At 41.5% G+C, this 15,809-nt stretch overlaps 1 protein-coding gene across 1 annotated transcript in view; it reads right to left on the bottom strand.

The window, feature by feature from the left end:
- Positions 1 to 15,809, bottom strand: part of chd5 (chromodomain helicase DNA binding protein 5) — an 80,414-nt gene that overhangs the window by 40,038 nt on the left and 24,567 nt on the right. Inside the window, exons 4-9 of the mRNA XM_084743444.1 lie at positions 6,597 to 6,815; positions 4,596 to 4,714; positions 3,809 to 4,050; positions 3,596 to 3,708; positions 2,303 to 2,429; positions 1,014 to 1,180 (exon numbers count right to left, since the gene is read on the bottom strand). Coding sequence (XP_084599570.1) covers positions 1,014 to 1,180; positions 2,303 to 2,429; positions 3,596 to 3,708; positions 3,809 to 4,050; positions 4,596 to 4,714; positions 6,597 to 6,815 — 987 coding nt within the window. The remainder of the gene's footprint in view (positions 1 to 1,013; positions 1,181 to 2,302; positions 2,430 to 3,595; positions 3,709 to 3,808; positions 4,051 to 4,595; positions 4,715 to 6,596; positions 6,816 to 15,809) is intronic.

A 15,809-nucleotide genomic window follows, 5' to 3' on the forward strand; every position in this document is an offset into this window, starting at 1 on the left:
ATGACGTTTCTGTTTGCTTCACGCAGGTGCTCTCTAGAGCCAGTGTTTCGTTTGTCCATTCTGGGCTACTGTAGAAACATGGTGGTGCAAAATGGCGGACTTTATGGAAGAGGACCCGCTCCCTCTGTAGATATATAGGGTTTGTTTTCAGGAAACAAAACACACAGTTCTTACTTTTAAGGGATTACACACTAATGACAACATATTAACTAATATTGTATTAAATTTCTGCTATATTCTGCTGATAGATTCCCCCAAATCTTACAGACTAGATCTCTGATGCTTTTTCAGGGCAAAAAAAGGCAAAAACCTCCTTCTGTCTTCAGGTTTTGTTTAGTCACTTCCTGTTTTACTTTGGTAAAGTCCCCCCTTATGGGTTTGTTGCCTTTACTTCCTGTCTTTGTCTGTTTTCTGTTGATTTCTGATTGTTTCCACCCGTCCCTGATCAGCCTCCCGGGGTGTTTAGTCACATTTCTGCGTCTTAGTTTCCAGTCGTCTGTATGTCGAGCGCCTCAGCGTTTCCTTGTGCACCTTTTCAGGATCTTTTCCGAGTGTTTTCCCCTCTGTGGTTTTTGTGGCTTGTCGACTCTTTTTGGACTTTTGATCTTTTTTTAACTTGACGTCTTCCTGCTGTATGTAAGCATAAGCTCTTTTTGTTCTGTCTTTCGTGGCTAATAAATATTTTTGAACAGCTCCAGCTCTGCCTCCTCCTGCATTTTGGGGTCCATATTCTGCTGCTTGATGAATTCTGACAGTGCGAAATGAACTAAACAGCCATCGGGAGCAGGTGGAAACAATCAAGGACGGGTGAAAACAATCAGAAATCACAGGAGCGGGAAAACAGACAAAGACACATAAGGGGAGATTTTGCCAAAATAAAACAGGAAGTAACTAAATAAAATTGAGGAAGTTTTTTAAAATGTGCAAAAGAATACGAAAGAGCAGGTTGTTCGCATACATATCAAATTTTCATAGATATACAGTATAATTAGATATCAAACTGATCTACTCACACAGTGTGGACAGCTCCATTTGCCCTCGGGGGCCTTCTCCAGCTCGGGGTCCAGACAGACCAGGTGGTACGCTCTGGGACAGGTGTCGCACAGGATGATCTCTCCACCCTGCTGGCAAACCTCACAGTAGTCCTGGTGGTCCGTCTCGTAACCATCACCGTCCTCCTCTGGGGAAGGAGAAAGAAGAGGCGAACGTGAGCTCATTAACTAGAGGTGCACAATAAATATTCAGGCTGATAAATTACTAGTTGATAATGGTAAATTTGTATTACTTATTATTCTGATAATTAAATTCTAGCTGACTACAATAGTATCTGATTTGCCAGATTATGTCAAAGCATTTAATTTGAATTCTTAGGCAAAAAGCTCTATAAAATCTAAAATATGTAATATATAGTGTAGTACAGAGGTTTTCAGAGATCACGCAGAGCAAGATAAATGTGTTAGATTTGGTTAAAGAGATAGTTCAGAGATAGTTTTGGTGAATTTTTCCATTTTCACAAAGGCAGAAACTAATAATTGCCTTTGGACGGACCTTTTTAAAGTCTCTGGTGTAGCCTAGAGTTATGTAAAACAGGAGTATTAGGGTATCTTGGCTCAACTGTTGAGCGTCTCTGGGATCAAATATCATAATAACGATCCCTTCCAGGAATTGAGTGAAACTAAGAAAGTAAACTACCGGACAGGCTTTTTTTTCTCCAAGCTTTGTCTGAGGGGAGGCCAAAAGATTCAGGCTTTGAAACCCCCTGATACAGTACATAGTTTTTTGATGAGCTTCACTAGAAATAATAAATAAGAGTCAGAGCTGTTCTTTATTTTTGTTGTAATAGTGATGCGATGATAGATTTGGTTCAGTCAGAGCTGTGAAATATTAAATCATCCATCTTTGCTCACTTCTTCTGAGCCTTTCTTACCCTCAGGTGTGCATAAACTGCAGGTTATATGAACTTAAAATGCAAAAGTGTTAAATTATAGGTTATCTTATTGGTATCAGCTGACAAAAATCCATATTACACATCTGTATTATTAACAGCACATGATTTAAATGGTTTGCACGTGATCAGGCTGTACATGTGCACGAGACTCAGTGAGTGTGAGGGTAATCGCTGCAGAGAGAAGAGCATCTGCCTTCAGAAAGCTTTCCCAAAACAAATAAAGCTTAAAAAATAAAATTTAATTTCCCCGCTACCCATAATCAAACAGTCTGGTTCTGAGGGATTTCAACGAGATTTTGGAGGGAAAAAAACCCACAAACCAGAGAGCATGGCGTGTGGAGAGAGAACACATACTTTTCCTTTTCTTCCGCCCACGTCGGGCCTTTTTCTTGGTGGCGGCCCCCGAGGTATCAGAAAGCACAGAGGCACTGTGGATGCTGATGTCATCAAAGTCCGACTCCTCCAGGAAGTCCTCCTCGCTCTGGAAAAGACACACACATGCACACACACTAGAAAAAGCTACACAAAGAGTTAAACTAAACCAACTATCAAAGTGAGAGAGTAAAGAGTCTGTTCACTTTGATGCCATTAGAGTAACTGAGTACAAATACTCTGTTACTCTACTTCAGTAGAATTTTTTTTTATTTTTTGTGACAACTTTTTACTTTTACTTCCTACATTTGAACACAAATATCTGTACTTTCTACTCCTTACATTTTCAAAACAGGCTCATTACTTTAGTTCTGAAGCATTTGTACGGAATTATTAATTATTTTTTATTTTGCATCATTGGGTGCCAAACATGAGGACTGATTCTAACCTAAATGGACGGGACAATAAGACGTGGACGACTGGTGTATCCATCAGTGCATATCGTGCATGACAGACGAAACAAGTCGAAAAAGATGTCAGACAAAAAAGACAATACAAAAAATTACATACAAGACAGAAGACGAAAACTGACATAAAACATGTAAAACAAGATGAAAAAAAACATAAGACAAAAAATAACGTAGAAGACGTAAAAAAGACAACAAGATGAACAAGATGCAACAAGACATTAACGACATAAAAGACATGAAAAGATGAAAAAACAACATAAGATACGTAGCAAGAGACAATAAATATGTAAATATGTAGACGAAAAAGACATTACAAGACAAAAAACACCATAAAAGACATATCAAGAAACAACATAACCAGATGAAAAAGACAAAACAAGACAAAAACATAAAATACTTAACAAGACAAAAAAGACGTGACCAGATGAAAAAGACATACTGAGACAAAAAAACACAGTAAAAGACATAACAAAAAAAAACAACGTAAAAAAGATGTAAAACTAACGACAACATTAGCTTTGGACAGAAACAGCTGGTAGAAATGTCCTTCAGAGGGTGACTTTTTACTTTTATGCTTTGAGTAAATTTCAGAGCCGAAAAGACCAAACAAGATGAAAGTAAAAGTTGCAACAACTGCAACGAACTTTACTTCAGTAGATAAGTTGAATCAGTACTTCTATTTTTTCCCAGAGTCAAATACCTGTTCTTCTACTTGAGTACAGCCTGTGTGTATTTTTGCCGCCTCTGATTGGAAAAATGGAGGAGTGGAGGAGCTCAGAGGATAAATGAGAAAACCCAGACATACCGAGGATGCTTTCTTCTTCTTCCCACTTTGGCCCGTCTTTGATTTGGTCTTCTTCGGCTTGGGTTTCTTCTTCACCTCCTTCACAGTCTTGCTTCTCTTTCTAACTCCTGGTCCTGGAGACACACGGGGCGAGACATCAGACGCCTTAACGACGCGGTTTTCACCCCATTATTTCTAAAAATATGTGTTCTGTCACGGTTCACCGGGCCTTACCCTTTCCCTCTTTGGTTTTGGCTTTTTTGATTGGCCCCAGCAGAGAGCTCGGCTGGCTGCCGCCGACAGACGTCGGCTGTGCCACGGTAACCGTTTCCACGGCGGCAGCCACAGCGGCGGCCACAGCGGTGGCAGATGCGCCTTTGAACGGGTTGTTGGCACTGAACTCTCGCCACTTGGCCCCTAACACTGTCATCATCTTTGACATGGGAATCTTCGGGTTCTTCTTGGCAATGAGAGGCCTGAGTGAAAGCAGAGGGGGGGAGAGGAGACAACAACGGCAGCTTTATTATGTCACACTTCATTCCTGCTGGTGTAATTTCTACTTCCCTCAGCACCGGAGGGAGCTGAGGCTTGATTTGCTGACACCCCAGTGCCCCTTAAGTTTTGTTCTCCCTGCTTTGCCGTGTGTATGTCATGTTTGTGATTTGTCAGGCAACAGCTTGAGGTTTGGCACGCTGGCCTGTGAAAGATAGTGGGTCAGAGCGCCGAGTCCCAGAGCCTCCCGGCTGTCACAGGCATCCAGTAAGCAGCTGACTACTCACAGGGGGCACTGCAGGAGCTCATGCTCCACTTTGTCGGAGCGGAGGCTTAGCCGAGCCAGACAGCCCCAGGTGAGGCAGACTCTTTATACCAACAGCCGAGTTTTCTAGCTCAAACAAAAAGAGCAGTGTGTGCTCGCCGCACCGCGCGCAGGGTCTCACTGTGGAGTTTTTGTTGGAAGCGTCGGTGAGGCTTTCTGACAATCCGCACAAACACAGAACGGTTAACAAAATTAGATGCTTGCCTGAGGAACTGGCTGAAAGCCTTGTAGTTGGTGATGGTTTTATAGTCGTCCTCGGTGAAGCCGTACTGGACGTCTTCGAGACCCCACTCCTGCATCAGCTGGCTGGATGACTTGGGCTCCTGGAGGAAATACAGAGGAGAGATGAGAGATCAAAACTGTTGAATTTGGAGGAAAAACATGCTTTTTCTTCTTGTTCTTTGACTGCGATCACTATAAATGACAGACGCTGTGAATGATATTATGAAGAGTGCAGTCGAGACCTGCTTTATATGAAAAATGTGTCCTGAGGTAACTGTTACGTTTCGGTGCTATATAAATAAATTTTACTTGACGAGGAGGCTGTTTTCACGTTGATCTACAGAAGGATAAACTTTCACTGCGCTCACCTTCAGCCATCGAAATAGTAAAGTAAACACAGGTGTTCCCAATGATACGAGCTGACCTTTCCTAAGTCCCGCCCCTTTTGATACCTCAGTCATGTTTCTGTTTCAGAGCGAAACACGACATACTCTGAAAACCAGTGCCACAATATGAAACCAAGTGCTTAAACGCTTACAAAATGCTAAAAACGTTCCATTTTAACACATTAACGGATTATTTTAGCACTCTGTGTCTACCACAGAGTTAAACTGACAAACAAACAAATATTTCCAGTAGATCTCAGTGTCCCATCTCCCTGCCTTGCTTTTCTGTGAGAAATGATCCCACTGAACTGCCAGAGGTGAAATACTTTAATATGAACAACAGATAAAATCATCCTTTAACCTAACAAAGGTCAAAACCAGGCCTTTATAGCCGAGTTATATTAAATTTTTGCCGTTTATCTGGTCAAATTATCAGCTGTAATCTAGGTTTCCCCGTTCAGCCTGCTGACGCCTCCGTCTGTATAAACTTTTGTCTTCTTAAAGACTTTCATTTTTCAGTTCGGCAGCTTTTAAAAGCTTAGCTATTTAACTTATTGGTGGTGCATCCCAGCACGTAACAGCCTTTAAACATTTTTCCGTTGTTTGCTCGCAAACGGAAAGTGACAAGAGGCATGGTCACACAGTACAAGTCAATGGAGAAACATGGATTGATCTCCCCTCTGGTGTGGGTGGAGCTTAAATGCAATCTGTCTCTATGTGCTCGGCTCATCTATGTTGAAAAGAAAACTTCATTTTGAAGATAGTTAAAAGATGTAGCTGGGGGGCAGAAAGCAAAAGCAAAACACTAGCTAACTACCATTAGCTGGGTAGGTTTCTCGGTTTTTCGGTTCTCTTCCATTCAGGTCAAACAGAGAAAGTGTGCTGCTATTGTGCATGCTGGCTCACAGGAAAGGCTCTGCTACACTAAATGGAACGGGACCTTAATTAGTATCATTGGTAACGCTGTGTTTACCCGACCATTTCAGGTCAATATGGCCGGTATGCAGCCGGACTGAATGGACTTTTAAGTGAAGTAGGAGTCATCTTGTGTCCCGCAGACAAACTTTTGAAATGAACAATGCATAGACTCTGTTTATTTTCCAGTGAGGGAGAAGAAGCAGATGTAATTTTAACCATACCAGACACAAATCATCATTCCAAACAGAGTATTTTTCTCCTGCATCTTTATGAGTAGTCAATAAATGTTGAATATAGCGCTAGCCCGCCACAGGCTGGACAGTGTGTGGTAAAAGGTTAATTAATTTAATCATGACTCATGAATTAAATCATCAGTGAATCATCATTTGCGGCTCCTAAACAGCCTTCCTGCCTCAAACTGTAGTCCATCTCTGTTTTTAGATCTAGACTTATTAAGACTTCTCTTTTTAGCAGGGCTTAATATTCTTTTTTTTTTTTTACTAGCTGTGCTTCTGTCAAATGTCCCTGGGGTGCACGAAAAGCACTTCAGATCCAATTTATTATTATTATTGGATTATCATATCAAAAGATGATGAATTTAATGTGACTCCATAGGCCCTCAATAATTGAAAATATGGTGGGATATAAGGTGTGATCTGCTTCATGGACTTTGACTCACTTTCATGTTCCCATCATCGTCATCATCGTCGTCATCTTCCTCGTCTCTCTTCTTCTTCCGGGGCTTCTTCTCTTTCTTCTCCTTCGGTTTCTTCTTCTTCTTTTTGGTTGGGCCGTACGTGCTGCTCTCGCTCTCGGAGCCTATTTCTGGACGTTCCCGCTCCTCCTCCACCTCTGAGGTCTCCTCCAGGTCGCTGTCAACTCTTGCCTGGATCCCCCCCTGAGACGAGGAAACGATGAACATTATGCATATGGATAAATAAATGCACAATATTGCACTGTAAATCTTAGATGGAAACTTACAGTGAAACCTGAACAGTATTTGTCACACAGTGTCAGAGAAAAATAACCGGATTACACCGGGAATTTACAGCTGAGCATCTTGGGAAGGTGAAAAAAAGGTGTGATGAAAATTTTAAAAATTAACCGCTGAACTTTGGAGCACATCTGCCAGCTGGTCAGTCTCTCCCGCCACAACGACGCGGCCACACCACAACCCACTACCCTGTCCTCCTGCAAGTTGTAAAAGTAATTTTAAGGTCCCTCTCCATCCATACAAAGCCCTTCATGGGCTAGGACCAAGTTACACTGCTAACTCCCTTGTTCCCTACTTGCCTTCAAGAACACTGCTTTCATCTGCAGTTTGTTTTACTGGAGGTTCCCAAAAACAGCTGAAAGAAAGTCAGGGGTGCAGTGATGAAAATTCAGTCATTATCTACTCACCCTCATGCTGATTGAAGGTCAAGTTTAGATTTTTTTAGTCCACAAAAACAGTGCTGGAGTTTCACCGGAAAACAGAATCTCCCAAACAATTTAGGAGAACAGTGACCAGTTTTCAAATGCAAAAAAAAAGTAAAGTAAGTAAAATGCCTCCATACTGCTCGTCTGGTGTAATCCAGACCACATCATGTTTTTAGCCTGAATCTTCACTGTAGCTTGAAGCAACGTTCACGTGCACACTGTTTAAACTGGGTGTGTGTGGTGTGACGGTGTGCACGTACAAGTGAGCGGTATGTCGAGGCTTTAGGAGACTTGGATTACACCAGAAAAGCAATATGAAAGCACTTTTTTTCCCAATAATTTTTTTTTTTTTATTTGAAAGCTTGCATTGTTTGTGAGATTCTGCAACTCTGTTTTCCTGTGAAACTCCAGCAGTGTTTTGTGAACTAAAAAAACTAAACCTGACCTTCAATTGGCATGAGGATGAGTAGATAACAACTGAATTTTCAACCCTTTAAGTCAGAGCTGGTTAAAGGTTAAAATGAGGAGAGAAAAGCGCTGCACTGCTGCAAGGGAACAAAAGGGTACGGAGAGTCTCTTGAGCAAGCTTTGCACAAACTTAAAAAAAAAAAAAAGATTTTGTTCGACTTTATTCTTGAAATGCAACTGAAATACATCCTTAAATATAGTCATGTACTGACAGAACTGTGACCAGTGTTATGTTGTAAAATTGCAAGAAGACAGTGATGAACGTCACATTTATTTCTAGTAATAAACTTTAATTCTAAACGACAGGAAGAAGCTGTAAAAAAAAAACTACTTTGTGTGCAAAGCTGCTGCCAGTTAATTGCTGTAAATTTACAGTGAAAGTTTCACAGCGTGGTTATTTGTTCGTCAATAGCAGGACATGAGATCATGTGTCAGGTTCAGCTGGCTCTGAACCTGAGCTCTCTCATCCTCCAACACATCTTCACAAAACTACAACTATATTTGTGCAGAGTGAGATTCCACCCAAGCCATCTTCAGGTTCTCTTTGATAAAGTCGAGAGCGCTTGCCAAACAGCTATTTTTATAAATGTAAACAGGTACAATCTGACTTTGAATCTTGCTTCGGCTCTCCGCCTCGAGACGTGACTGTGACTGAGTGAAGCTGGCATCAAAGCAGGATTCCTGAGTCACAAGTGAATCCAACATCTGAACTTTACCGCTGACACGACACAGCAGATCTATCTCCAGTTAAAGAATTTTAAAATCTAGCGATAAAAAAAAAAAAAAGAGGGAATAATTAAAATGTGAAACTCATTGATAGGGCAAACAAGCATAGCATTAATTTTGCCAGGGTTAAGGATTAGAGCTCCCACTGAGGCCACCCACGCTACGAAAAAAAAAAAGTGCTGTCAGAGTACTATGAAGCACTCTGGATAAAAGCTTCTTCTTGATGGTATTTACATAAATTAAATTACATCATTCCAAAGTGTCACTGCTTTGCTAATATTATAATTCTTCTTCTGCATGTGATGATTGAAATTTATTAATTAATGCATTACGAGTCAACAGTTATCGGTGCGAGCTGAGGACGGAGTCACGTCGGAGCGCACGTTCACCTTTTCCAGATGCTTCGGCACAAACACAAACTAAACCAGGAGACAGAAGCTCTCAGCCAATCAGCGCTCTGAGCCGAACCCTGCCCGTTTAATACGGGACATCTGGACGGCTATATGGATTTAACAGTTAACAGGTGCTGTTTGTGTGATCGGGCGTGTTGCACATGAGCAAATTCACTGGTGTGTGCTCATGATAGTATGTGTGTGAAGAAAGAGGGAAAGTATGTGATGTTCCTCTCCTCTGTGTGCGCCTCTTAAAATCTGATACTGGCGGCTGATACTGATATTAAGGAGCTCAACATTTTATTTATCAATACTTCGGCCCAGATTCTTCCAAAATGACATCAGGGCACTGAAACAGTGAACTTTCACTGGTATTTTTAACAATTATGAACAACTATAACTTAAAAAAACACATAGAATAATGTAGAGCTGCCCTCTAATAGTTGACTGACGCATCAGTCAGAGACAAGACAAGTCGCAGAAGACAAACAAAGAAACAGGACTTTTTTTTACCAGATTGTGAAGCCCTAATTGTCGCAACACGGCCCTTTTTTCTTGCAACATTATGGTCAGCGGAGCACTGCAGCTGCCGTTAGCTAGTTAGCTCTGTTAGCTCTGTTAGCAGTCCTATTAGAATGGGACTCTGTGAGCGACGGAGGCCAGTTTGACAAGCAGGAATTCGGTAACGTTACCAAGGTAAGGTACAGGAGTCTGACCCCGGGGACAATGAAGACACAGCGGGTTCAGGCAGGAAGCAGTTGAGGAGCGAGTTCATTTGTAAATATACGTCATTCATCGTGTTGATAAGTCTGCAAGTATTTGTTTTCTTTTTTAAAGTTGGAAGTTATGATGCCCTCCTGGCATAAGCTTGGAGGGGATCATGTAATCGCCTCAGTGTGTGTGTGTGTGTGTGTGTGTGTGCGTGATCACTGGACCTACTGTTTGTCCACAGCTAAACTCGAAAAAACTACAGGGTTGATCAGCCCAATTTTGTTTGTGCAAATTTATGACCGTATGCTGGAGGATCTTTTTTATGACGTTTATGCCTTTGTTTTTTTGTGGCCAGAGGCATTATGTTGTGAGGTAATCTCATTCTTCATCTCATTGTTCTCTCAGACTCAAGGATGGTTAAAGGTCAAAGGTCACAGTGACCTCACTACACACATTTTTTTTTTTGCCTTAACTCAAGATTTCATGTGCTGATTATGACAAAATTTCACACAAATGTCTAGCAGGATAAAATGATGAGGTGTGGACATTTTATATCCAAAAGGTCAAAGGTCAACTTCACTGTGACATCATAATGTCCAGCTCTCCATCAGTCGTCCGCACTTCTGTTCACTGGAATCAAACATGTATAGTGATAACTTCAATTTTTCCAGAAAAATGCACTTTAATGTTTTATTAAATTCCTTCACAGTCACAGGTCAATACAGTGGAAAGTTCAAAATTAAATTCCATGAGTCTTCACTACATTCATTATATGAGTCTGGATGTAAACTGTAACTTGACTGGTTGGTGGAGACAAACAACTGTGAGGCAGTTATTCTATTTGTTGATGCTCTGTTTTGTACGACCACTGACAGCTGACTTCTCACTCTTCTTAACCCGCCACTATGAGCTGTAAGTGATCGACGACTGTTTCTGTCTGAAATATCGTTTCAGCTCAGGACAACGTATGTGGGGGTCATGTTAATGTTGGAGGAACTTTGCAAATCTCCGCTGGGTGCATCTGGCAGTTGTGCTGCCTTTGCAGTAGGTGCTTCACCATCTGGTGCCTGGTAGGGATCTGCCCTCTGTATTTTGAACAACAAGCTTATACTCTGTTGAAAGAAATTAACAAAATGCTCAGTGTCCTTGCTGGTTACTCAGAAACATCCAGAATCACTAAAACTTTTCCTGGCGCTTCGTATTAAATAATTAAATTAATATCATAAACATGCGGCAGCTGGTCAACTAATGGCTGGAACTGACGACTGCTGATCAGCTAGGAAAATCTTTGGTCAGGAGCAGCCCTGTCGCAGTGTGAATTAAAGGTACAGTTCACCCAAAAATCAAAAATGCACATTTGCCGTCTTACCTGTAGTTTATCCATCTAGAATGTTTTGATGTGAGTTGCCGACTTTCAGAGATATTAGCCATTGACGTCTCTCTAGCAGAAAGAAAGTTCCAGTCGATTATTATTTTGGTGCTTTGAGCAACACTAGCTGAGTGACACCTAGTTCTATTATGTTGGAGAGAAGGCAGACACCTCTGCAGCTCATCCCTCCAAAACTCTGCAACTCACACCAAAACTATCTGGATGGATAAATAGCACTACAGGTAAGAGGAAAAAGTAGGTATTTTTGATTTTAAGTTATACTGCATCTTTAAGAAAAAGGAAGGAATGTAGATAAAATTCAGACAATATTTATGCTGATACCAATAAAGATCAATATAGCTTTGCTCAGCGAATAATGAGCCAAGCGATATATCTGTCTGGCTCTCTAACCTATTTATTTGTGTGCTTGTGTGTGTGTGTGTATTTCTTTATGCATATGCAGTATATTTCTGAGTGGGTGTGTTTCACTTTATGTGATCTGAAGAATCATTTTTCTGAGGATTGAATGCATGTGTGTCACTTTGTATGCACGTCTCTGTGATGTGTTTGTCTTTCTTGCGCGATGTGAACTTCTCTCCATTGTGTGCGCTCCCTCCCTTTTGTTTGTGTACGCGTGTGTACAGTACGCAGGTCTTTCCGTGTGTGCGAACATGCGTGTGCACATGCGACGGGGTGAATTAGTGCACAGCAGCTTTGTGCTGCTGCTCGCTGCCTGTTGCTCAGCAGGCCTGCGTGGCTCCACGGAGAGACTTACAGGCGTTTTGCTCTGTAGCGCAGTGGAAAGGCTCACGTTGCCGCAGCGCCCGCCAACCCTACCAGCAGCAGCCTGGCTGTGTTGCCATGGTGACCAAATTTGAGCAGTGTCTGGCTCTAGCTCTCTCTCCTCCTAGTTTTTTCTTTCTCTCTTTCTCTCATAGCTCACCCCCCCGTGCACGAACGCCTTCCTTTTCTCTCACTTTCACATCTCGCAGCCCCCCCAACAATATTTTCGCTCTCTTAACAGCTCCCCCCTTTCTTTCTCTCTCTCTCTCTCTCTCTCACTCTTTCTTTCTATCCTGCCACTCACTCCCTCCACCCTCCACCCCACACACACACACACACACACACACACACTCTATCACAGTGGCAGCCAATGGAACGGCGCCATCCAATCAGACACGTTTGCATAACGAGCTTGTTATGCAGAGGCCTGTGGTTGCAGAGCTGGTGCTCCAGCAGCACCCGTCTAGACAAATCTCATTTATGCATAAGAAGAAAGAGAGAGAAAGAGAAAGAGAGAGGGAGTAAATTGAAGATTGTGGATGGGGGATGGGAGTGGGGGTGGAGATGGAGGAGGAGGAGGAGGAGGAGGAGGGAGAAAGCAAAGAAGCAGAACCACTGTTGAGAGCAAACTGCAAAAAGACGAGGTTGGAAACTGTGCAACAACCTCGCCGTGGTGGCCTCAAGAGTTCAATGTTACACACATCACAGGACCGGAGAGGACACAAAGAGGGTGTCTCTACTTTCAGAGGGAGGAAAATCAGATAAGCGCTGATAACGTAATCAAATTAGATGCTTCCCCCCCATAATGGCTCTGCCTGAGGGAGACTGCAGAGGAGGATGCCACGGAAAATAGCAAATGAGCGAAGGAGAGGACGTGGATATTCAATAAAAATCCAGTTCAACGAGAAGAAAAAAAAAAATAACTGCTGTAAAAACACTCGGAAAACAACGGCCTCTTCTTTTTCCCAGAAATCAGCAACAGCCTCTCTGTTGACTCACAATCCCTGAGAGGATCCTGAACTTATAAAAACAAGACAGCTCGTCTCAGCCCGACTGTATTTCAGCGAAATGCGAACGCTACATGCAGCTCGCAGCTTCATGGAGGTTTTATTGTGGCCAAACTGCAGCCTCTTCTTTTACCAATAAAATTAACAGCCTTCTATAAACTCCCAAGATTTAGCAGATTTTCTTCTATAAAAGGGACACAGATCTTCCCTTCGCGTCCACATAGTTCCTTTGTTTCACTGTAGATGAGAGAGAGAGACGAGGCTACCGTTTCTCCCGCCGGTCGCTCTGACCTGAGACTGGGATGTGCCGCTGACTGTCTCTGACCCCAATTGACTTTTGGCCCCTGTCTGACACCGTCCTTCGGGGAGTGATTGGAAGTGAATTACAGCAGCAGCAATTCCACAGTGGGAGGGCAAGAGAGAAAGAAATAACAGGGAGAAAGAAAGAAAGCAAGAAAGAAAGATTTAGTCCCATTATATTGGAGAGAAGTCAGACATCTCCAAAACTGTGCAACTCACATTTAAAACAATCTAGAGGGACAGGCCAGGGGGAAACTGTGCAATTCTTATTTTGAGGTGAACTGTCCCTTTACATTTTTCCTCACTTAAAGACTTGACACAACCCGGAGTGCTTTCACGTCCACAGAGTCCAGTGGCATCCAAGAAAAAAGGAATGAAAAAGACTGCAACAAAAATAAACATCACAAGACAAAAAAAAAAAAACAAAATAAAGAAGTTAAAGCCACTAATTCTGTGTTGACTCTGGCAGACAAAAGCGGTATGACCACCACCTCCTGCTGTTGTAAAGGCCTCGAGCCGGCTGGTGGACATTTGTTGTGGAAACAAGTGAAAGAATGATGCAAGAAAGAATGACGCTTATATGACGATGGTGAAACACAGTAAACTTTGTTTTAATACACATGGAAGTCTGCAACTAACAGTAACTCGCTAATAGCAATTGTATTGAAAAAGCTAAAGTTATCAACATTTGATGGTCATGTTACATCTTCATAATAATGAAGCAACAGCTGAATATCACTCAGTAGCAAGACGTTGTGGTATAAACCAGTTGTTAGGCTGCTGTCTGGCAAGTGATAAAGAAACGCCTGCTGCTGTGCCTCCAGACCGCAGGACAGCTTCCTACCTCATCCTAACTCATCCACCACACTTTATCATTGCATTAGATTCTACTAAACATCTATTTTGCAACAACAAAAACGCAATATGCAAGTAGCGTCACAGAGAGGTTACCTAGTAACGGGTAATCAAAACATGCTAAACGTGCTACACACATACTGGTAGGGAAAAGTCGGGTCATAAATAGTTTTGTCACTTCAGCGTTTTTAGCCACTAATATGAATTCATACATTAAAGTAAAACATCTCACGTCCCTCAATGTATTTCATAAACAACATAGGCGTATTAGATACCTGTCTAGGAATAAGAGGCTGATTCAGGATCAGTTTTGTCCTTTTGAATCCTGCAGATCTCCTCATCTATTGAATGACTGACCAAGATTGACTTGATCCTGCTCCAGCATCGGCCATAACCTCAAAATATAACCTAAAAATAAAATTCTCTAAATGAAAATCCACTCCTGCTTCTTTTTAACTGGCTAACGTGCCGCTCACTGCTGTACTTTGCCTGGCAAAATGTAAACACAGGCTCTTGCGGGTGAATGCGGTAAAACATTTTGTCTGACTTCCAGGAAAATACAACACAATGGCTGCCATTCAGAATAGATATTTAGAAACAGACAATCCTCTCACTTATGGTCTCATTTGCTTATGTAGGTCATCATAAGGCATTAATATAAAATCAAGACTGTTTCATAGCCAGTTAAAAAGTCCATGTGGTTGCTTTAAATCAAAGTAACACATCTGTGAAAGTGATTTCCAGGCCCTTCAAATAATCCCACACCTTTTCAAAAGCATCCAAATCCTCCATTTTAACATTATATTTATATTATAACAACACGTGCTCTAACTAAACTCTTAAAAACAACAACAACAAAAATGTTTCTTTCCCACTTAAATAAACTGCCAACTTTGCTTGGCCAAAGAGGAAATTCAGCAGTCGACCTTTTTTCTTCCTAAGTTTAACAATAAGAAAAAACAAATATGACCATCTGTTCAGTAAAATTCTCTCCGAAAAATGCCAATAAAGTGCTAAGTGCCCTAATCACTGGTGTTTAAGGGTAACGGCGGTTTAAAAACCGAGCTACACACAGGTTTGACCTCAGACTGGACTGAAATTATTCCCATAATTTTATTTTCTTAAAAAAAAAGAAAGAAAGAAAAAAGATAAAGGTCTCTGATTCAGTTTGTTAGATGTGAATATTCCTGGCGTCTTTTTTTTAGGAAGCACTGATCAACATTTTCACCATGTTCTGACATTTTACAGACTAAGAAACTAATTAATTGGTAGAGAAAATGTTCGACAGATTAATTAGCGATGGAAATAATTGTTAGCTGCAGTTCCAAATGCAACGAAGCAGTATGCAATCCAGAACAGGATCTTTTTTAATGTAATCTGACTTTTTGTTTGTTTCTTTTGTTTTCTTTTCTCTTAGTTTTGCTTTCTCCTCCTATACCACTGTCAAAACTTGGTGGAATGAGTGTATTTATTTTTCTTTTGTAAACTCAGCTGTTATAATGCACGTGACTTTGTACATGCTGGGTTGTGGGTGTGAATTCTATTATGCGAGTGGGAGAAAGGGGTAAAAAGCAGGAAGAGGTGAAACATCTGTAATAATATCTGCCCATTGTTATTCCGATCTCTGATAAACAGTTATCAAAAAAATATTTCCTTTGTGGTATCTTTAAATTTTTCCTTATTTAAGGACTTAACACAACCCAGATAAAATGCTCTCCCATTCAGTCCAGTGGCATCCAGTAAAGAAAGAAAGAAAGAAAGAAAGAAAGAAAGAAAGACGTGCGGCTCCTCTGACGCACAGGCAGCAACAAAAGCGGCAGCATCACGATCAAGGCGAAGTGAGGTGAGGCGTGTGAGAGACG

The sequence above is a fragment of the Lutjanus erythropterus genome, chromosome 2 (assembly GCF_056507025.1).
Source record: "Lutjanus erythropterus isolate fLutEry1 chromosome 2, fLutEry1.hap2, whole genome shotgun sequence".
NCBI classification, from domain to species: Eukaryota; Metazoa; Chordata; class Actinopteri; order Lutjaniformes; family Lutjanidae; genus Lutjanus; species Lutjanus erythropterus.